At 40.5% G+C, this 20859-nt stretch overlaps 1 protein-coding gene across 1 annotated transcript; it reads right to left on the minus strand.

Moving 5' to 3' along the window:
- Positions 1–8257: 8257 nt before the first annotated feature.
- LOC105879761 (cystatin-A-like) lies at positions 8258–19251 on the minus strand. The gene is made up of 3 exons (XM_012780237.3): positions 18923–19251; positions 9478–9579; positions 8258–8486 (listed from the first exon to the last, which is right to left on the minus strand). The coding sequence occupies exons 1-3, from the start codon at positions 19052–19054 to the stop codon at positions 8358–8360; spliced, it is 363 nt and encodes a 120-aa protein (XP_012635691.1). The 5' UTR covers positions 19055–19251; the 3' UTR covers positions 8258–8357.
- Positions 19252–20859: the final 1608 nt, after the last annotated feature.

The raw sequence follows: 20859 nt of genomic DNA on the forward strand, positions 1-20859 counted from the left end.
GCATCACAGCCAGAGGAGGCCTGGTGGTGTCAGGTCTGGCCTGCTGGCAGAGGCCCAGGAGTACCCATGGAGTCAGGGAGGGTGGAAAGGAGTGAGACCTGCTCCAAACTGCGGGTCTCAGACAGCCCCACCCCACATGTAGACTTTCTGACTGAGCAGGGCCATTACAGCCCCTCCCTGACAGCATTTCCCAGAAGCAGAGAACAGAACTTTGACCCCTGCTAATGGCATTTGTGGTGCTGAGGGCAGGCTTACCCAACCCAGCTCCGCCCAGACTCACTGCAAGACCAGCCCTCACTGAGGGGGAGAAAAGGACACACCTGGAAATCCCAGGGCCCCACCCACCACCTGAGGCACTAGAGTGCCTCTCTAGAGGAACAACAACTGGTCACAGGACCCAAAAACAGCAGCGTAGCCTGTCCCTCCAAGCAAGAGTCACCTACTGACCGGGAGGACATTCTGCACACCCTTTTCACGGCACATACTGACTCATCATACAAGGTATGGTCGAATCTCACCCACAAACACCATCTACTGGCTCACAGACTGAACAAGGCGTGTCAATACCCAAATGAAAACCTAAAGGAAAGAAGCAACAACTGACCGAATGAGAAGAAATCAGCAAAGGAACTCCGGAAATATGAAGAACCAAACAGAAACCACACCCCCAAAGAGGAACACCAGCCACTTAGAAACGGACACCAATCAAAATGACAGAAGAGGAATTTCGAATATGGATCATAAGAAAATTCAACGACCTGCAAGAACAACTCAATAACCAACACAAAGTAAACACAAAATGACTCCAGGACTTGGAAAAAAATTCACTAAAGAAATAGATACAATGAAGAAAAGTTTAACTGAACTCCTGGAAATGAAGAATCAATTCAGGGAACTACAAAATACAGTGGAAAGCTACAGGAATGGGGTAGATAAAACAGAAGAAAGAATCTCAGAGATTGAAGATAACACCTTCCAATTAAATAAATCATCCACAGAGATAGAGCAGAGAAATAAGAGAAAAGAGCAAAGCCTACAAGAGATGTGGGATATGTGAAGAAACCTAATGTGAGGGTCATAGGGTTACCAGAAGGGGAAGAAGACAACACTAAAAGGTTGGACAAGCTATTTGAAGATATAATAGAGGAAAATTTCCCAGGCCTTGCTATAAATCTCGATATACAAGTTCAAGAAGCTCAGAGGACCCCTGGGAGATTCAATGCAAACAGGAAGACATCACGACATGCAGTCATCAGACTGACCAAAATATCAACTAAAGAGGCCCTTCTAAGAGCTGTAAGACAAAAGAAGCAAGTAACATACATAGGAAAGCCAATCCAAATTACACCAGACTTCTCTACTGAGACTTTACAAGCAAGGAGAGACTGGGGCCCCATTCCCACTCTTCTGAAACAGAACAATGAGCAGCCTAGAATATTATTCCCTGCAAAATTGAGTTTTGTGTACGAAGGAGAAATCAAGACATTCTCAGATAAGCAAAGACTGAGAGAATTCACCACACAAGACCAGCCCTTCAAGAAGTACTCAAAACAGCTGTTACCCATGGATCAGCATAATAAACACTCACGAATGTAAATATACTCGAAGCTAAAGACCAAAGCCCAGATACCACAATGGCTCAAGAGAGAAAACAAAGCAACAAAGTTCAACCCAACATAATGAACAGAAATCTGCCCCACCTATCAGATATCTCAATAATTGTGAATGGCTTGAACTCCCCACTCAAGAGACATAGGCTGGCCGAATGGATAACAAAACACAGGCCAAATATATGCTGCCTTCAGGAAACACATCTGACCTGCAAGGATGCATATAGACTAAAGGTAAAGGGGTAGAGAACAATATTTCAAGCAAATGGAAGCCAAAAGAAATCTGGCGTGGCAGTGCTAATCACAGATAACTTAGTTATTAAATCAACAAAAGTAATAAAAGACAAAGAAGGTCACTATATAATGGTGAAGGGTACAGTTCAACAAGAAGACATAACAATTCTAAATAGATATGCACCCAAACTTGGTACACCCAGATTCATTAATCAAATTCTACTGGATCTAAACAAATGGATAAACAACAACACCATAATAGTTGGAGACATTAAAACCCCACGACAGCACAGGACAGATCCTTCAAACAGAAAATCAAAAAAGAAAAAATGGACTTAAACAGAACCCTAGAATAAATGGGTCTGACTGACATTTACAGGACATTCTACTCCAAAACCATTGAATATACATTCTTCTCATCAGCCCATGGGTCATTGTCTAAGATTGACCATATCCTAGGAAACAAAGCATGTCTCAAACAATTAAAAAAAAATAGAAATTATACCATGTATCTTTTCAGACCACAATGGAATAAATGTAGAAATCAATCCTAACAGGAATTCTCATTTCTACACAAAGTCATGGAAACTAAACAACCTTCTGCTGAATGACCACTTCATAAATGAAGAAATCAAAAGATTCTTTGAACTAAACTACAAAGGTGACACAAGTTACCAAAACCTTTGGGACACAGCTAAAGCAGTCTGGAGAGGAAAGTTTATCTTCATAAATGCCTATATCCAAAAGTTGAAAAGATCACAAATAAACAACCTAATGAATCATCTCAAAGAGCTGGACAAAGAAGAACAGACCAACCCCAAACCCAGCAGAAGAAGTGAAATCATTAAGATCAAATCAGAACTAAACGAAATTGACAACAGGGAAACTATACGGAAGATTAATAAAACAAAAAGTTGGTTCTTTGAAAAAATAAACAAAATTGACACACCATTGGCTAGACTAATGAAAAGCAGAAAAGAAACATCTCTGAGAAGCTCCATCAGGAACAATAAAGGAGAAATTACAACGGATGCCACAGAGATACAAGATATAATTTATGAATACTACAAAAACATCTATGCACACAAACTGGAAAATGGGAAGGAAATGGACAATTTCTTAGAAACACAAAGCCTCCCTAGGGTCAACCAGGAAGAAATAGAATTCCTGAATAGACCAATATCAAGTACTGAAATTGAAACAGCAATAAAAAACCTTTGTAAAAAGAAAAGTCCTGGACCAGATGGTTTTACACCCAAATTTTACCACACCTACAAAGAAGAACTGGTGCCTATCCTGCAGAAATTATTCCACAACATTGAGAAGGATGGAATCCTCCCCAACACATTTTATGAAGCAAACATAACCCTGATACCCAAAGCAGGAAAGGATGCAACAAAAAAAGAAAACTATAGACCAATATCCCTTATGAATACAGATGCAAAAATTCTCAACAAAATCCTAGCCAATCGAATCCAGGTCCTTGTCAAGAAAATAATCCATCACAACCAAGTGGGCTTCATCCAAGGGATGCAGGATGGTTCAACATATGCAAATCTATAAACGTAATTCACCATATAAACAGAAGCAAAAACAAAGACCGTATGATCCTCTTAATAGACACAGAGAAAGCATTTGTCAAAATTCAACACCCTTTTATGATAAGAATGCTCAACAAAATAGACATAGATGGGACTTACCTAAAAATGATACAAGTCATATATGACAAACCCACAGCCAATATCATACTGTAAGGGGAAAGATTAAAAGCATTCCCACTTAGAACTGGAACAAGACAAGGTTGCCCACTATCTCCACTTCTGTTCAACATGGTGCTAGAAGTCCTTGCTACAGCAATCAGACAAGAGAGAGGAATTAAAGGCATCCAAATGGGAGCAGAAGAGATCAAACTCTCACTGTTCACTGATGACATGATATTATACCTAGAAAACCACAAGGATTCAACCAAAAGACTTCTTGATCTGATAAATAAATTTAGTAAAGTCTCAAGATACAAAATCCATACACAGAAATCAGAGACATTCATATATGCCAACAACAGTAAAAGTGAGACCCAAATCAAAGACTCAATTCCCTTCAAAATAGCAACAAAGAAAATAAAGTACCTTGGAATATATTTAACTAAGGAGGTAAAAGACCTCTACAGGGAGAACTATGAAACACTGAAGAAGGAAATAGCAGAGGACATAAACAGATGGAAGAATATACCATGCTCATGGATCGGCAGAGTCAACATTGTTAAAATGTCTAGACTACCCAAAGTGACCTACAGAGTCAATGCAGTCCCTATCAAAATACCATCATCATTTTTCACAGATATAGAAAAAAATAATTTTATGCTTGGTATGGAACAAGAGAAGACCCCGTATAGCAAATTAGTCCTAGGCAATACAAACAAAATAGGAGGTATCAATATGCCAGACTTCCAACTATACTACAAGGCTGTAGTCATTAAAACAGCTTGGGACTGGCACAAGAACAGGGACATTGACCAGTGGAACAGAACAGAGAACCCAGATATAAAACCATCCTAATATAGCCAACTAATCTTTGACAAAGCAGACAAAAACATACACTGGGGAAAAGAATCCTTATTCAATAAATTGTGCTGGGAAAACTGTATAGCCACATGTAGAAGACTGAAAAAAGACCCATGCCTTTCACCTCTCACAAAGATCAACTCACACTGGGTAACAGACTTGAACCTTAGGTGTGAAACTATTAAAATTCTAGAGGAAAATGTTGGAAATACTCTTCTAGACATGGGCCTAGGCAAAGAATTTATGAAGAAGACCCCAAAGGCAATCACAACAGCAACAAAAATAAACAAATGGACCTGATCAATTTAAAAAGCTTCTGCACAGCCAAAGAAACTGTCAAGAGAGCAAACAGACAACCCACAGAATGGGAGAAAATTTTTGCAAGCTACACATCTGATAAAGGGCTGATAACTAGAATCTATTTAGAACTCAGGAAAATCAGCATGAAAAACTCAAACAACCCTATCAAAAAATGGGCAAAGGACATGAACAGAAACTTCTCAAAAGAAGACAGAATAATGGCCAACAAACATATGAAAAAATGTTCAACATCTCTAATCATCAGGGAAATGCAAATCAAAACCACAATGAGATATCACTTAACTCCAGTGAGAATGGCCTTTATCAAAAAGTCCCCAAACAACAAATGCTGTCATGGATTCAGAGAGAGAGGAACACTCCTACATTGCTGGTGAGACTGCAAACTAGTTCAACCTCTGTGGAAAGCAATATGGAGATACCTCAAAGCGATACAAGTAGATCTACTATTTGAGCCAGCAATTCCACTACTGGGCATCTACCCAAAAGATCAAAAGTCACTTTATGGAAAAGACACCTGCATTCGAATGTTTATAGCAGCACAATTCACAATTGCAAAGCTGTGGAAACAACCCAAGTGCCCATCAATTCATGAGTGGATTAATAAAATATGGTATATGTATACCATGGAGTACTACTCAGCTTTAAGAAACAATGGTGATATAGCGCCTCTTGTATATTCCTGGATAAAGCCGGAACCCATTCTACTAAGTGAAGTATCTCAAGAATGGAAAAACCAGCACCACATGTACTCACCAGCAAATTGGTATTAACGGATCAACACCTAAGTGGACATATAGGAGTAACATTTATCGTGTGTCGGGCGGGTGGGAGGGGGAGAAGGGGAGGGGTATATACAACCACAACGAGTAAGATGTGCAACGTTTGGGGAATGGACATGCTGAAGCTCTTACTCGAAGGGGGAGGAGGGCATGGACAATATATGTAACCTAACACTTGTACCCTCATAATACGCTAAAAAAAAAAAATTTAAAAATTTAAAAAAAAAGATACATGAAAATCCAAAATCAAGATGATTAGATTTACTTTTTCCTGATTTTGGTGTGGAAAGCCTGGATATCACACGTCTAAGAATTAATCTATGCCTGGCCCGGTGGCTCACATCTGTAAGCCTAGCAATCTGGGAGGCTGAAGCAGTCGGATCGCTCAATGTCAGGAGCTCGAAACCAGCCTGAACAAGAGGGAGACCCTGTCTCAACTAAAAATAGAAAGAAGTTAATTAGCCAACTAAAAATATATATAAAAAAAAATTAGCTGGGCATAGTGGTGCATGCCTGTAGTCCCAGCTACTCCAGAGGCTAAGGCAGGAGGATCCCTTGAGCCCAGGAGTTTGAGGTTGCTGTGAGCTAGGCTGACACCAGGGCACTGTAGCCCAAGCAACAGAGTGAGACTTTGCCTCAAAAGGAGAAAAAAAAAGAATTAATCTAAAAAGGGACAGATAGAACCTATGCAAAGAAAGTCATGCACTGCATAACAGCATTTTAGTCAAAGATAGGTCACATATACAACAGTGCTCTCATAAGATTATAATGAGCTGAAAATTCCTATCACCTAGTCACATCATAGCTGTTGTAATGTCTTAGTGTAACACATCAGTCACGTTTGTAGTGATCCTGGTGTAAACAAACCCACTGCACTGAAGCCGTATAAAAGTATAGCATATACAATTATGTACAGTACATAATAAATGACTATGTTACCAGTTTATGTATTTACTATACTTTTTATTTTAGAGTATACTCCTTACTTATTAAAAAAAGTTAACTGTAAAACAGCCTCAGGCAGATCCTCCAAGAGGTATCCAGAATGCATTGTCATGGCAGATGACAGCTCCATGTGTGTTGCTGCCCCTGAAGACCTTCCAGTGGGACAAGACGTGGAGGTGGAAGACGGTGTTATTGATGACCCTGCCCCTGTGTAGGCCTAGGCTCATGTGCGTGTTTGTGTCTTCATTTGTAACAAAAAAGTTTTAAAAAATAAAAAAATGGAGCTGGGTGTGGTGTCTCATACCTGTAATCCTAGCACTCTGGGAGGCCGGGGTGGGAGGATTGCTTGAGCTCAGGAGATGGAGACCAGCCTGAGCAAGAGCGAGACCCCGTCTCTACTATAAATGGAAATAAGTTAGCTGGACAAATAAAATTATATAGAGTAAAAATTAGCCAGGCATGGTGGCACGTGCCTGTAGTCCCAGCTACTTAGGAGGCTGAGGCAGGAGGATTGCTTGAGCCCAGGAGTTTGAGGTTGCTGTGAACTAGGCTGATGCCATGGCACTCTAGCCCAGGCAACAGAGTGAGACTCGCTCTCAAAAAAAAAAAAAAAAAGTAAATAAAATGTTTTAAAAATACAGAAAAGCTTATAAAATAAGTACATGAAGAAAGAAAAATATTTTATACAGCTTTGCAATGTGTTTGTGTTTTAAGCTAAGTACTATTACAAGAGTCAAAATGTTTTTAAAAAATTTAAAAGTTTATAAAGTTAAAAAGTTACTGTAAGCTAAGATTATTATTGAAGAAAGAAAAAAAATTTTAAATTTTCATGTAGCCTAAGTGCATGGTGTTTATAACGTCTATAACAGTGTAGAGTAATGTCCTAGGCCTTCACATTCACTCACCTCTCACTCACTGACTCACTCATACCAGCTTCCAGTCCATTCATGGTAAGTGCCCTATTGAGATGTACTCTTTTTTATCTTTTATCTGTATCTTTACTGTATCTTTTCTATGTTTAGACACACAAATACTTATCATGGTGTCACAACTGCCTACAGTACTCAGTATAGTCACATGCTGCACAAGTTGGCAGCCTAGGAGCAATAGGCGATGGCAGATAGCCTAGGTGTGTAGCAGACTGTGGCATCTACGCTTGTGTTAGTACACTCTGTGATGCTCACACAATGATGACATTGCCTACAACACATTTCTTAGAACATCCCTGTCATGCGACACATTGTCCATACAACACTTCACCATCCAAAATAAAAGACTTAAATAAATGCATAAACATAGTCTGTTGCTTGTTAAGTATACTTCATGTTAAAAGAGCATAACAATAGATAAAAGTAGGAAAAAACATCAAGGCCATGTAGGAAATGCACACTAAAGTATTAGTTGGGGATGGGGCATCATGGTAGGTAACTTACTCTCAAATGTCCAGGAAAAAAGTGGGGTTTTTTCTGCACCTTTTCTGTAAGTTTAAAATTGTTTCAAAATAAAAATATATTTTGTAAAATACTTGATTTAATTTTAAATTGGGAGGGTAGAGAGGGAATGCTGGGGGTCTCAGCAACCACAGGGAACAAGGAGATTGGTAAACTGATAGTCCATGATCCAGCCTGCCTGTGGTGGAGGTGGTCGTATCCTTTAGCCAGTTGCATTAGGCCTGACTAATTTTTACCCGATTTCCAATTGACATTGATTTATTTAGAATTTATACTGCAAAGCAATGACACTGAGTTTGAGAAAGAAAAGGTAATTTCTATTTAATAGAATAAGCGAGAAATAATGGAAGAAATAATTTATTTTAAAAGAAATGCTTTATTTTTGGTTATATTTATTAGAAAGGATCATTTCTCAGTAGCTGGTGGAAGGAACCAGAACACTTTGGGAACATGCTGCTATAAGCCGGTCAGCTCATCCTCCTTGCATTTGTCAGTCTGGTAACCAGAAAGTTTGAAATCCTCATTTTCTCTAGAAAGACCTTCGAATACTTTCAAGTGAACATAACGATTTCCACCTACGTGTACCTGAAGGGTATTAAAAAAAAGAAAAAGAAATGGATTCACTCAGAGGAGCCTCCATCAAGTGAAAGATCTTCAATCCCATAAAGACGGTGCAGTTCTCCCTTGGGAACCAGCATTGCTGGGCCACCCACCACTCTTAGACTCGTTGCTTCCATAAATCCACCACCTTATTTTATGAGAGAAAGGGCAGGCTAATAGCATGGCAATGGGCATAGGTCCCAGGTTTATTTTGTTATATTTTAAGTTACAATCTGGGCACAAATGACGTCCAGAATTGCAAAATATCAAGCTTAATCAGTTTTTTTTGGAGACAGAGTCTCACCCTATTGCCCGGACTAAAGTGCCATTGGTCAGTGCCATAGCCTCTTCAAACTCCTGGGCTCAAGCAATCCTTCAGCCTCAGCCTCCCAAGTAGCTGGGACTACAGACATGTGCCACCATGCCCGGCTAATTTTTTCTGTATATTTCAAATTGGCCAATTAATTTCTTTCTATTTTTAGTACAGACGAGGTCTCACTCTTGCTCAGGCTAGTTTCAAACTCCTGACCTTGAGTGATTCACCAACCTTGGCCTCCCAGAGTGCTAGGTATACCGGCCTGGGCCACAGCGCCATGCCGAATCATTCAGCTTTGAGGTGGAATATGCTTCAAGATATGAGCTGGTCTCACCCTCTGCCTTCAAGCAGATGAAATATTATCCTACCTCTTTATAGCCATGGCCACAAAACAAGCACTCCTTGAACTGTTATGAAATGTTTTCCCCATACAATCTCTGGAACTTGAGAATCAATAGTAAAGAGTGTTCACAATTCACAAGGAAAAGTGGTATAACATCATCTGCCAAATTTGAAAGCCTACCATTTGGAAGGTATCATTTGGGTATCTTAATTTAGGACAACCAGAAAAACAAATTATATGGTGGGGAAACAGGAAACATTTATGTAAATTGAGAAATATAATATTGTTAAGAGCTAAGGTGGATGTTGAGCTCTAACCTTAATGTAGAAATTTGTTCCAGCAACTACTTGACTTTTATACTTTACGGCTTCAAATTCTTCATAAGTCTCATTTGTTTTTTCTTCAAGCTGTGGTTTAACCTTAAGAAAAGAAAAGAAAAAACAGATTACCAAAGCTATATTAGACTCCATTTATGTGATTTACCAATCTGGGAACCTCGTGCTCCTAAAAGTCCTCAAAGATGGGGACGAAATCTGTAAGCTGTTTTTAGTATTTCAACAGAAAGCACCTATGTTGAGTAAGATTACATGGGTTAAATTGTCCAATTTTGTTGCTCTAGGCTGAATTTATTATACATTAACTTGGTGTGGTGATGAAATATGGTAATGATTTGTAAAGCTAATAGTTATCTTTATCTTTCATTGATAAAAACAGGAGATTTGATCAAACTATTTGATTTTTTTAAACTATTTAGAAATAATTTTAGACCTAAGTTGCAAAAATAGTACACTAAATTCTGTTATATTATTCACAGTTTCCCCTAATGTTGCCATCTTACAAAACCATAACCAAACCAGTAAATTAACATGGTATAATATTATTAAGTGATACAATTATTAGAATTTTGCCAATGGTCGCTAGAATGTCCCTTCTCAGCTCCTGGATGTGATACAGGATCCTACATCGCATTTAGTTGCTATCTCTGATCTTTCTCCTTACTCTCTGGCAATCTGGGTTAATTTCTAGGTGTGTCTTTGTCATTCACGACCTTGACAATTTTGAATACTGATCTTATAATTCATAGGCTGTTCCTCAACTTGGGATTGTTTGATCTTCTCTTATGTCAATAGTTTACATTTTTGTAAGGACAGAACAAGAATAACATGCTCTAGTGCATCCCATCAGGAACTGCCATCCCTGTTTCATTACTAGTGATACTAATTTTGATCACTTAGTTAGGATGTCTGCCAGGTTTCTCCACTGTAAAGTTAATATTTTTCCCCTTTGTAATTATAATAATAAATGTCTTGTGAGGAGACACTGTCTGACTATGCAGCTGTCCTGTTTCTCTTCGTACCTTCATCCACCAATTTCAGCATCCATTGATGTTTCTTGTCCACAACAATTATTACTGTGGGGGTTGCCAAGTGGTGACTTTTCCATTTCTATCATTCTTTGTATGTTTATTAACTGGAATTCTACTGTAAGGAAGAGCTGTTCTCTGTCTCCTATTTATTTATTTAATTACTTATTTTCTATTAATATGAATAATGCATATTTCTTTTATTCTATGGATTAGAATTCATTACTACTTATCTCGTTGCTCAATTGTTCTAGATTTGGCCATTGGGAGAGTCTTCACTGATGCCTGTGTCCTTTCAACATGCCTCCAGCATTTTATGAGCAACTACAACATATTGAAGGCTTTTCTTGAATTTTCCCTGCTGCCCCCTGGAACCAATCACATCTCCAAAGAAAAATGGCCCTGGCTCCTTTTACTGGAGAATGGTATTGAAGATCCAAGAGGTTTTTGTTGTTGTTGTTGTTGTTGTTTGAAACAGAGTCTCACTTTGTTGCCCAGGCTAGAGTGCCATGGCGTCAGCCTAGCTCACAGCAACCACAAACTCCTGGGCTCAGGCAATCCTCCTGCCTCAGGCTCCCAAGTAGCTGGGACTACAGGCATGTGCCATCATGCATGGCTAATTATTTCTATATTTTTAGTTGGCCAATTAATTTGTTTCTATTTTTAGTAGAGATGGGGTCTCGCTCTTGCTCAGGCTGGTTTCGAACTCTAGGCCTTGAGCGATCCACCCGCCTCGGCCTCCCAGAGTGCTAGGATTATGGATGTGAGCCACCACGCCCGGCCTAAGATCCAAGATTTTGAATCACTATATTTTCATTGTTACTAGATGTCATTGCTTCTGGGCCCACTCAATGCAAAGAGCTACAAATATTTTTATGTATACTCTCACACACACATCTTTATTGATCTGTATATGTATAAAGAGATATAAATGCACACATTTGTGTGTGTACACATAATATACTATGTATATACATTGTGTGTGTGTGTGTGTGAGTATAATCCAACACTATAGTATTCATTCAGCTTTTCCTCTTTCCTTATATTTAACTCCTTTCTCAGACACTGAGAAAGAAGTCTGGTTCTCATTATTCTCAATGTATTTACTTATTTGTTCAGTTCTAGCATATGCATAAAACAGCTTTAGAATTGCTAACCCATACCCCTATGCAAAGGAAATTTACCAACAAGAGTACAGTATTTGTGTACAGTTCTTAAAATGAGCCTGTGATTACACTGGGCACCCTGGCTAATCCAAGATAACCTCCCCATCTAAAATCCTTAGCCCAATCCCACCTGCAAAGTCCCTTTTGCCATGGAAGGTAACATAGTCATAGGTTCCAGGGATTAGGATGTGGACATCTTTGGTGGGCCATCATTCTGTCTACCACAGGGAGATAGATGCTTAGATGCCAGCTTTCCTGAACCAAGCATGAGAAAGGAGCTAGAGGGTCCCAAATTCAGTGTGCAAACTTTTACTGAATCCACTGGTTTTCAGTATTGGTCCTTCATTCCTACCCTCAGCTGGGCCTGAGATGCTAGAGTCTCCTATGATTCCTCTGCCTCAATTTCTGCTAAGAGTAAAGCTCCAGTCTTCTACCAAGGTAACAGCTTGTCTTCTAGGGTGGAGGAGAGGGAGAAGAAGATCCAATTGTTCCTCATATGGATCTCCCGTGCTTGTCAAACATCCTTACTTTCAAGTGCATAATTACTGTGTAGTTTGTCTCCTAAAATACCCTGGCACCTGTGTGATTGTGTACCTTGATTTCTGGCTCACTGCCTTTGCAACCTGCAGCCTCCCTCCCCCTTTCCAGGAAAACAGATTTGTGTGGTTTAGTGTGGGATACTTTGGACCTGAGTGATGAGGTTGGAGCTGGGGAGTAGGGGCAGAGTACGGGAGCTGGTCAGTGAAGGCAGCTTGGTTTCAGAAGGTGCTTGGTGCTAAAGACCCCTCACCAGGGTAGGCAGCAGGAGGATGAAGGCTAGCTGGGAGTGGTGGACGGGAGCCCAGGGGTAGACAGACAGACCTCTCACTGAATGCAGTTGGCCTCTGGCTCTGTCAGCCTGTCTTGTATGGTGGTGGCTGATTGTGGTGGAAGGAACAGAGGGGGTTTGTTGATAGATCCCCAGCCAGGAGAGGAGGCTACCAGGGAGAAGCACCTGGTAAATACATTTAGCCTAGGGTCATTCAAGCTTTTCTGATTGCTAGGAGCAAAATGTTGGTGAGTCGGTAGTTCTCTGAGATCTGAGCATTTGAGCCACGAGGCACCCAACACCCAAGCGTTTCCCCTACATGCGATCATTCTACAGAAGCAGTTGGACTGTGCATAATGTAGGAGAGAATGGATGGAAGGATACTAGTGGCAACATGGATAGATTGTATCTGGGGCCATTTTACAGAGTACAGAAGGAGAGTCTGGGTAGTAGCATGAAAGGACAACAGACTGGTAAGAGGTGACTTGTGGACATTTCTCATCTATGTTTTGAAGGGAGGAGGAAATATGGGACAAGGCACCCAGGATGCAAGAAATGAAGTCACCTGGCTCAGAGAAGAAGGGCTGGCTGAAGAAAGGAGACAGAGCCTAAGACTGGAGGGAGGATGGAGAGCCAGTGGGGGACAGGGTCACTGGGGCATTTCTCACCAGCTGCCTGCAGTCCTCTAAGAAGGGCAGAAGCTGAGACACCTGCTGGAGGGACCACGGGGATGGAGGGACTGAGCAGCCTCCATGGGGTTTCTAGGCAATGACCAGCAAATGTGACTGAAAGGATGTCCTGGCACCAGGGTCCTGCTGCGGTTGTTGGGCGTGAATTCCTAGATTTGAACTGGGTGAGGTTTCTGGGGTTCTGCCCTTCCTTGAGCAAGTGCTTTGATCCTGGAGCAGATGCCAAGCAGGAAGTGGTGCAGTGGGAGTGACCTCAGGCCTGGCATGCCAGGAACTCCCAGGTCATGGAAATAGAGGTGGAGGAGTGTAGGAAACCCCAGCCTGGGGTCCAGGCTTCATGAGAGACTGAGTGGGCCGGGCATGTTCTGATGAAGGGGGGAGGCGAGTGCCTGGAGGACCCTGGTGTGGCTGAATGGCAGGTTCTCTGGGTGTGTGGCAGCAGGAGAGTGACCGAGGAGGACGCTGTGGACAGAGAGGGGAACAGGAATGTGTGGATGGGGGTGAGTGAGAGCCATGACATGCTGAACTGCAGGGCGTGCCCAGGATGGCATGCGATGAGGTATTTGCCTGGTGTCCTGGCTGACAAAAAGTGTGTTCTGTGTTTGTCAGGAATGGTATTCAGCAATCAGGATTATTATTAAGGGGTCTGTGTGCACATTGCATGTGTAATCGTAGCCCTTATTTCTAAAAATAATTATTAAACAACATTTCTTTCCATCATATAAACATACTTAGAATTTCATCTAATGTTCATTTACATATGACATAAGATAATACATCAGTAATAATGATCCGGAGGATTTTGCTGTTAGGGCCATGCATTTATTTGAGTCTCCATTGCACATGTTACAGGTTCCAGGGAGGCTGCGCATGGCTTTGTATTTCTTTATGTGTCTCCCTTACCTCCTGTCTGTTGTGCAAGTTTCCCTGAGGGCAGGAACCATTTCACATCCCCCTCCACCCTTTCCACAGTGCTGTCCACATAATTGATGTTTTCCATCTGACAACTTGTGTCCCACAACAGAAAAGATGGGTATAGTTGTGACCCTTAACTAATACAAAGAATCTTGGAAGCGGAGGCTACTTCCAAGTGTACTCTGGACCCAAGCATCTTTGGCATCCTTTAATACACGACACCACAATGACCCATTCAATCTCTGCCATCCTCAGGATGGGAAAGCCCTATTCCTCTGCCTTCAAAAATATTCAAGCTTTCTTAATCCCCAAACCCTTTGTTTGGCGTTCCTTTCTTTCTGATCTCATCCAACCTCCCTCTTTACTTTGATGTCACATTCCTTGGAAACCTGCTTGACTTTTCTTTGATACTTCCCCCCTCCCCAATGGGGTTCTTCCTTCAGCCGGCATTTCACTAAGAAGCTCTTGGATAAGGACTGAGAAGGCTGATTACCTTTAGCTCCTTTATGAATACTACATTTTAACAGATGATTTTAAAAAATAGAAATATATTCAAAAATCAAAGGAATAAAACTATGAAGTAAATGACGGGTAGTAGAGATCTTCCCTGAACCTCCCCAAATCACACTTGAGATGTGGTTCCCAGCACCTGCCCATTTGCCTACCACTGCATGGAGACTTAACTAATTCTATCATCTTGGAGTTGATACAAGTTCCTCACCAATAAGATGGTTATAAGAATACCTGCCTCTTGGGCTTGTTTGTAGGAGAATAAATGATATAATTAATGGGAAAGTGCTTCCTAAACTATAGTCTCCTGACTATTCCTCTACCTTCCAACACTTGCTTAGGATTTGTTCCCTAAGGCTCTCTCTTGCAAGAGAGGGCAGATAAGATATAATTGTTGGGAGCTGTCCCTAACACGGGAGAGTTAAAGTGCGGTTGCTGCCCGGAACACTGGGGTCCTTGAGACACAGCACCTGGCGCCTTAACTCAGAGCTCTGACATTCTTGGCCTTTCTTCTAGCTCACAGAGGGTGCTGGAGATAACAGTAGCAGTTATAGAAGGTCACTGAAGTAATCCTGTGCACACAGCCCTCGTAGCTTATAGCCTCCCCACCCCCAGGCCCTGCACACTCCTTTCTCAGAATTGTTAATTACGCTTGGGTGCTCTTTCCTTGAACTGTCTGAGTGATCATAGTTGAGTATTTGTAGCTTTTTTGATATCAGAAAAAAGTTAAGTTGTAGATTAGAAAACTTCTTAAGCAAGGAAAGGGGCTATCAAAGTGACGTAAGGTTAAAAGAAACAAGAACTGTTTTGTTTTCTGGTTTAATGAAGACATGCACCACCTGTTCCTTTGCATTTTTCTTCTCCTTTGTTCTTATCTGTATAAATACAGCAACTGAAATAAACGAGGCACGGCAGTCAGCAAGGACTCCGTCCTCCCGTCCCCATCTTTTTGTTGTCTCTTCATTTCTCAGCCTCGCCCCCAACTCCAGGTGCCGCACCTCGCCGGCTGGCTCCGGCATATAATGAGGAGTTCAACACCTGAGGAACTAAACTACACAGTAATTATGCACTTGAAAGTAAGGATGTTTGACAAGCACTCTCTAATGTCTTTTATGGTCTAAAACCTGTGACTGGGCCTGGTGCAGTGGCTCAATCCTGTAATCCTAGCACTCTGGGAGGCCGAGGCGGGTGGATTGCTCAAGGTTAGGAGTTTGAAATCAGCCCAAGCAAGAGTGAGACCCCGTCTCTACTATGAATAGAAAGAAATTAATTGGCCAACTAATATATATAGAAAAAAAATTAGCCAGGCATGGTTGCACATGCCTGTAGTCCCAGCTACTCAAGAGGCTGAGGTAGGAGGATCGCCTGAGCCCAGGAGTTTGAGGTTGCTGTGAGCTAGGCTGATGCCACGGCACTCACTCTAGCCTGGGCAACAAAGCAAGACTCTGTCTCAAAAAATAAAATAAAATAAAATAAAAAATAAAAAAAAATAAAACCTATGACTGTGTAAAAGTAGTTAATCAGATATTCCAGCTATCTTGAGTTCCTCTACACTGCAAACTCCTTCAGGGCAGCAACCGTATCTCACAGCCCTTATGCAGCTTCTACAATATTTATTACAAGGCTAGACACCTAAAGAATATCCACAAAATGTACCTACCATGAAATGACTCATTGGTATTCACTTCCATATTGATAGAAATGTGAGGCTGGTGTGTGCACAGAGAAGACACGTTTCCTGTACCCTCTCCCCTCAGCGTGTTTCTCCCACCTCACTGAGCTTCTCCATGTTCTGCCACCATGTGTGAAAAAGCTAGGGTAAGCTCACTTCTTGAGCAGGTGACTCTTAACCTCTTTGAATTTTGGTTTCATCATCTGACCAATGGACACGATGGTTTCCCTGCCTGACCCAGAGGTTTTGAAGATCGAATACGAGGTTGAATTGAAGGGCAGGCTTTTAAAACTGCAAAACACCTTCCTGGGGTGAGGTAGCTGTTGTTGATACTGTCTCTGGTGCTCCTTCTCTGGCAGAGGTGGAGCCTGAGGGAAGCAGCCAGAAACACACTTTCAAATTAATTTTCTAATCTAAGATGTGGCTTACAGATAGGTGTTGTTAACAATGCGAGGCCTTCCAGCACCTTCTTATTTTAAAAAATTATTATTATTGCTAACCAGGCGGTAGGCTTTTTAAAAAGTCATTAAAATTTTCTGTACCCTTTCTGTTCCAAATCTCTGCTGTTCCCTATCCCCCTACAGCTCTCTTCTCATAAAGGGCCAGGAATGATTTCAGTCAAAAGTTTGAAGGAAACAACTGTGATGCCTCACCTGCCTATTTCTTTTTCATTTTCGAATCATTTTATTGCACATTATCCTACCTAGGCCTTACAGCTCTGAGATTGGCAGGACAAGAGGTGTTATCTTCATTTTACAAATGAAATTGAGAAGTTTTATTTTGGCACCCTGAGTTTTACAGCCCCATCTCCCATAGGCTTTGTAGGATGCCATATATCCCTGGTCCTATGGGCAAGTGAGTCCTGTACAACAGCAGCATCGCCTGTGAGCCTGGTAGAAATTGTGAACTACAATAAAATATTAAGCACCCCAGAAGACTGAATGGAAGTCCTCTTGGACAGGGGACCCCAGAAATACCCTAAAGCTGAGTTGCTGGCCATGAGAAGGAAGGTCAGACACACCTCACCATGCCCTCTTCTCTTCCTGGAGTTGCCCTTTGAAACTCATTAACAGGTCTAAGGCTATGCAAGACAAAGCTTAAATCACTCCTTCAGGTCATCAGTTTACTTAACAGATCACTGGATCTGGTGATATGTCAAGTGGCTTTTCTCTGATTAATAGATTTCCTTAACTTAAAACATTCCAAGACTTTAAACAAAGCTTCCTTTCTTTAACCAATCACAAATGAAAGAATCTTTAAAACTACCTGTAACATGTAATACCTTGCTTTGAAATGCCCTGCTTTTTTGGGCCAAACCAATGTATGCCTTCTATGTGTTGATTTATGACTTTAAGTGTAATTCCTGTCTCTCAGAAATGTGTAAAACCAAACTGTAACCCAACTATGGCCAGACCACATGAACAGGCTTCTTGGGTGTGGCTCTCCAGGCCATGATTATACAGATTTGGCTCAGAATAAAACTCTTTAAATTATTTTACCGGGTTTGGGTTCTTCTCTGTTGACAAAGTGGAGAATCTCAGGCCCACCCTATACCTCCTGAATCAGAATCTGCAGTTCACCATGACCTGTAGATAATTCATGTGCACATTCAAGTTCGAGAATGTTGACTTGATTAGGACATTCAAATAAAGTCAGTAATGACTTAATATCATCTTCTGAAGGAGAAAAGCTCCAAGGTATATTTTTTTAAAGATCTCTTGAATGAGAAATATTTAGTCAATCAGTGGTAGAATTCCAGACGTCTGGCTCCTTAGAGGGTTTCCTGAACATAGATGATCCTATCTCTTAAATCACACAAATAGCTGATCTTGTTTGCCAAACAGTGACATTTAATGACTTTTCAGAGAGAAAAAACAAGAAGGAATGATACAAAACAATAAGGCAACAAATTACAAACCTAAAGGTGTAATTTGTATGCATTTTCCTTTCATAAACTATGCAAATAAATTTTTAATATATAGGAGATAGTTAATGAAACAGTACTTAGAAAATGTATCAACTTGCTAAAAACATTGAGTTCTATTTTTCCCTGAGATAAATAATTTTGGTGCCTATAACATTTTAGAATCACCATCAACTATCCCACTTCTCTTTTCTACTAGTTTAATCACCCTCTGACTACAAAAAGACTAAAACACCATTTAGGCGAATATATAGGAAGTTTGTAAGTGCCTTTACAATATTGTTCTTCATTCAACTTATTTTTAAAAACTCCCTGCAACTCATTCCAAATCTACTTCATCAAATTGTTAACAACCTGAGACTTTAGTTACATGTTGGCCTCACTTGGTGAGAATAGAAAAATTTCATCATAAACTGAATTAGTAATCCTAAAATCATACCCTGTAAGAACTTTACAAATGATCCGATATAAATTCATCTTTTGCAAAGGGGGAAAATGAAGCTCGGAGAAGACAAATGCTCAAGGCCACTCTCACAGTGTTGGGAATATTTGAGGTTTCATCTGAAAAGCTCAGTATTCCACTTTAGTTGTCAGGAAGGCTGCACAAGACCACACATTCCCAATGTTCTGGTTCTCACTTTCACCCACACCCTCACCATGAGGACAACACATGAAGGAAGATTTTTGGATCTAACTTTTCCCTGAGTCAACTCACCTTATCAGCAATCTCCTGGATTTCTGCAGTGGCGGGCCTGGCCTCGCTTAAGCCTCCACGTATCATTTTGGCGGAAGGGTTCTTTGCTGGGCAGGATGCTGGAACCGAAGTGATCAGGGAGAGTGGAGACATGGGTTTTTATAGAGCTCCGCCTATAGAATATTTCATGTTCCAAAAAGAGCAAAGAGGCAAGAGGAAAATGAATATGTCCCAAAGCAAGTCTTGCTTTCTCCACAGATATGCTAAGTGGAATCGGAAGAAGGAGAGGCTGGGGGAGGAACAGATGGGTGTGTACAGGAGTCATGCTGCAACAAGCCTAAAAGACCCTGCATTCTCCTTGACGATGGCTCCATCCTGTTTCATCATCTGCAGTATGAAACCTGACTCACAATCAGAATTTCTCAATGTTTTGAAACTTGTAACACAAAATTTTTTTGAGAAATTCTTACTAATGATATTAATGCTGATTATCTAGAATTTATTTGTCTTTAAAGAAAGTAAAGGGATCTATCTGGAGGACCTTGGCTGGATATATGTACTTTTATGGAAATTTGTAGAAATGTTTAAAATACAGAAATACTCAAAGAATAAAATAACAAACATCTATATCCTGTCACTCAGAATTAAAAACTTTAACATTTTGTCATATTTGCTTCCTCTTTTTTTTCTTTTCTTTTTTTTTTTTTGAGACAGGATGTCACCCTGTCAGCCAGGCTGGAGTGCAATAGAATGATCACAGCTCACAGTAGCCTCAAACTTCTGGGCTCAAGGGATTCTCCCACCATAGCCTCTCATGTAGATGGGACTACAGGCATGCGTACCAAACCTTGCTAATTTTTCTTTCTTTCTTTTTTTTGTAGAGAGGGGTCTTACTATATAGTCCAGTCTGGTCCCTTAATCCTGGCCTCAAGCAATCCTCCTGCCTAAGCCTCCCAAAGTGCTGGGATTACAGTTGTGACCCACCATGCATGGCTTGTTTACTTATTTATTGATTGATTGATAGTTATTTTTAAAAAATAAAATATTGCAAGTATAGGGGAAACTCTCCACCACACCCCAACCTTGCTCTCCACAGAGGTAAATTACATTGTGAGTTTGGTATCCTTCTAGTCCATTTTTTGTACTGACTTAGTATATTCTTAAAATTTTTTCTCAAATTATATGTTGAACATAACCTATGTTATGTTCTTTTTCTGCTCCATGTGTTTTTGAGTCTTAATACACAGAAGGGAAGTTAATCCAGTTCATTTCCTTTAACTGCTCTGTGCTATTCTCTGCTAGGTCTATATGTTATTCTGTTCTGCTGTATGTTATATGCTAGTCCATATTTTACATACTCACTCCCCTATTGAAGAAGATTTTGGTTGTTTCTAGTATTTCACCCTTATAAACAATGTTGCATTTTCCCCTCTTGTACATACATGTACAAGGTGTGAGGGCTTCAGCAGGCAACTTATCTACAAACAAAATTGCTGTGTTGTATGATTATGTATTGATATTTTTTCAATTTGGGGAATATGTAATACATATGCATAATAAAGATGTTCAAAGGAACCAAAGAATTTATAATATAAGAACTTCTTCACTCACTCAATTACTCAGGCACCTTCTACTCTCTAGAAACGACCCCTGGCACCAGCTTCTGTGAATCGTTTGGAGATATTCTTTACACATACGAATATAAATAACCACATGCACATATATGCACATATACATGTGTATATGTTTTTCTTTTATAGAAATGGAACTCTACTACATAAATTATCATAGTCTTTGCTTTTATCTCATTATATGGAGAATTGCTTCTTTCCTTGTAACTGTTTGGCAGGTGCTGGGCAACTTCTTGGAGATGGGCCAGTGAGTGTCTTACTGGCTGCTCTAAGGGGCATTGTACAGGTTTGTCTCCACTGACTGCTCTCACCCTGTGAATTGAGAAG

This window comes from Microcebus murinus, chromosome 1 (assembly GCF_040939455.1).
Source record: "Microcebus murinus isolate Inina chromosome 1, M.murinus_Inina_mat1.0, whole genome shotgun sequence".
NCBI classification, from domain to species: Eukaryota; Metazoa; Chordata; class Mammalia; order Primates; family Cheirogaleidae; genus Microcebus; species Microcebus murinus.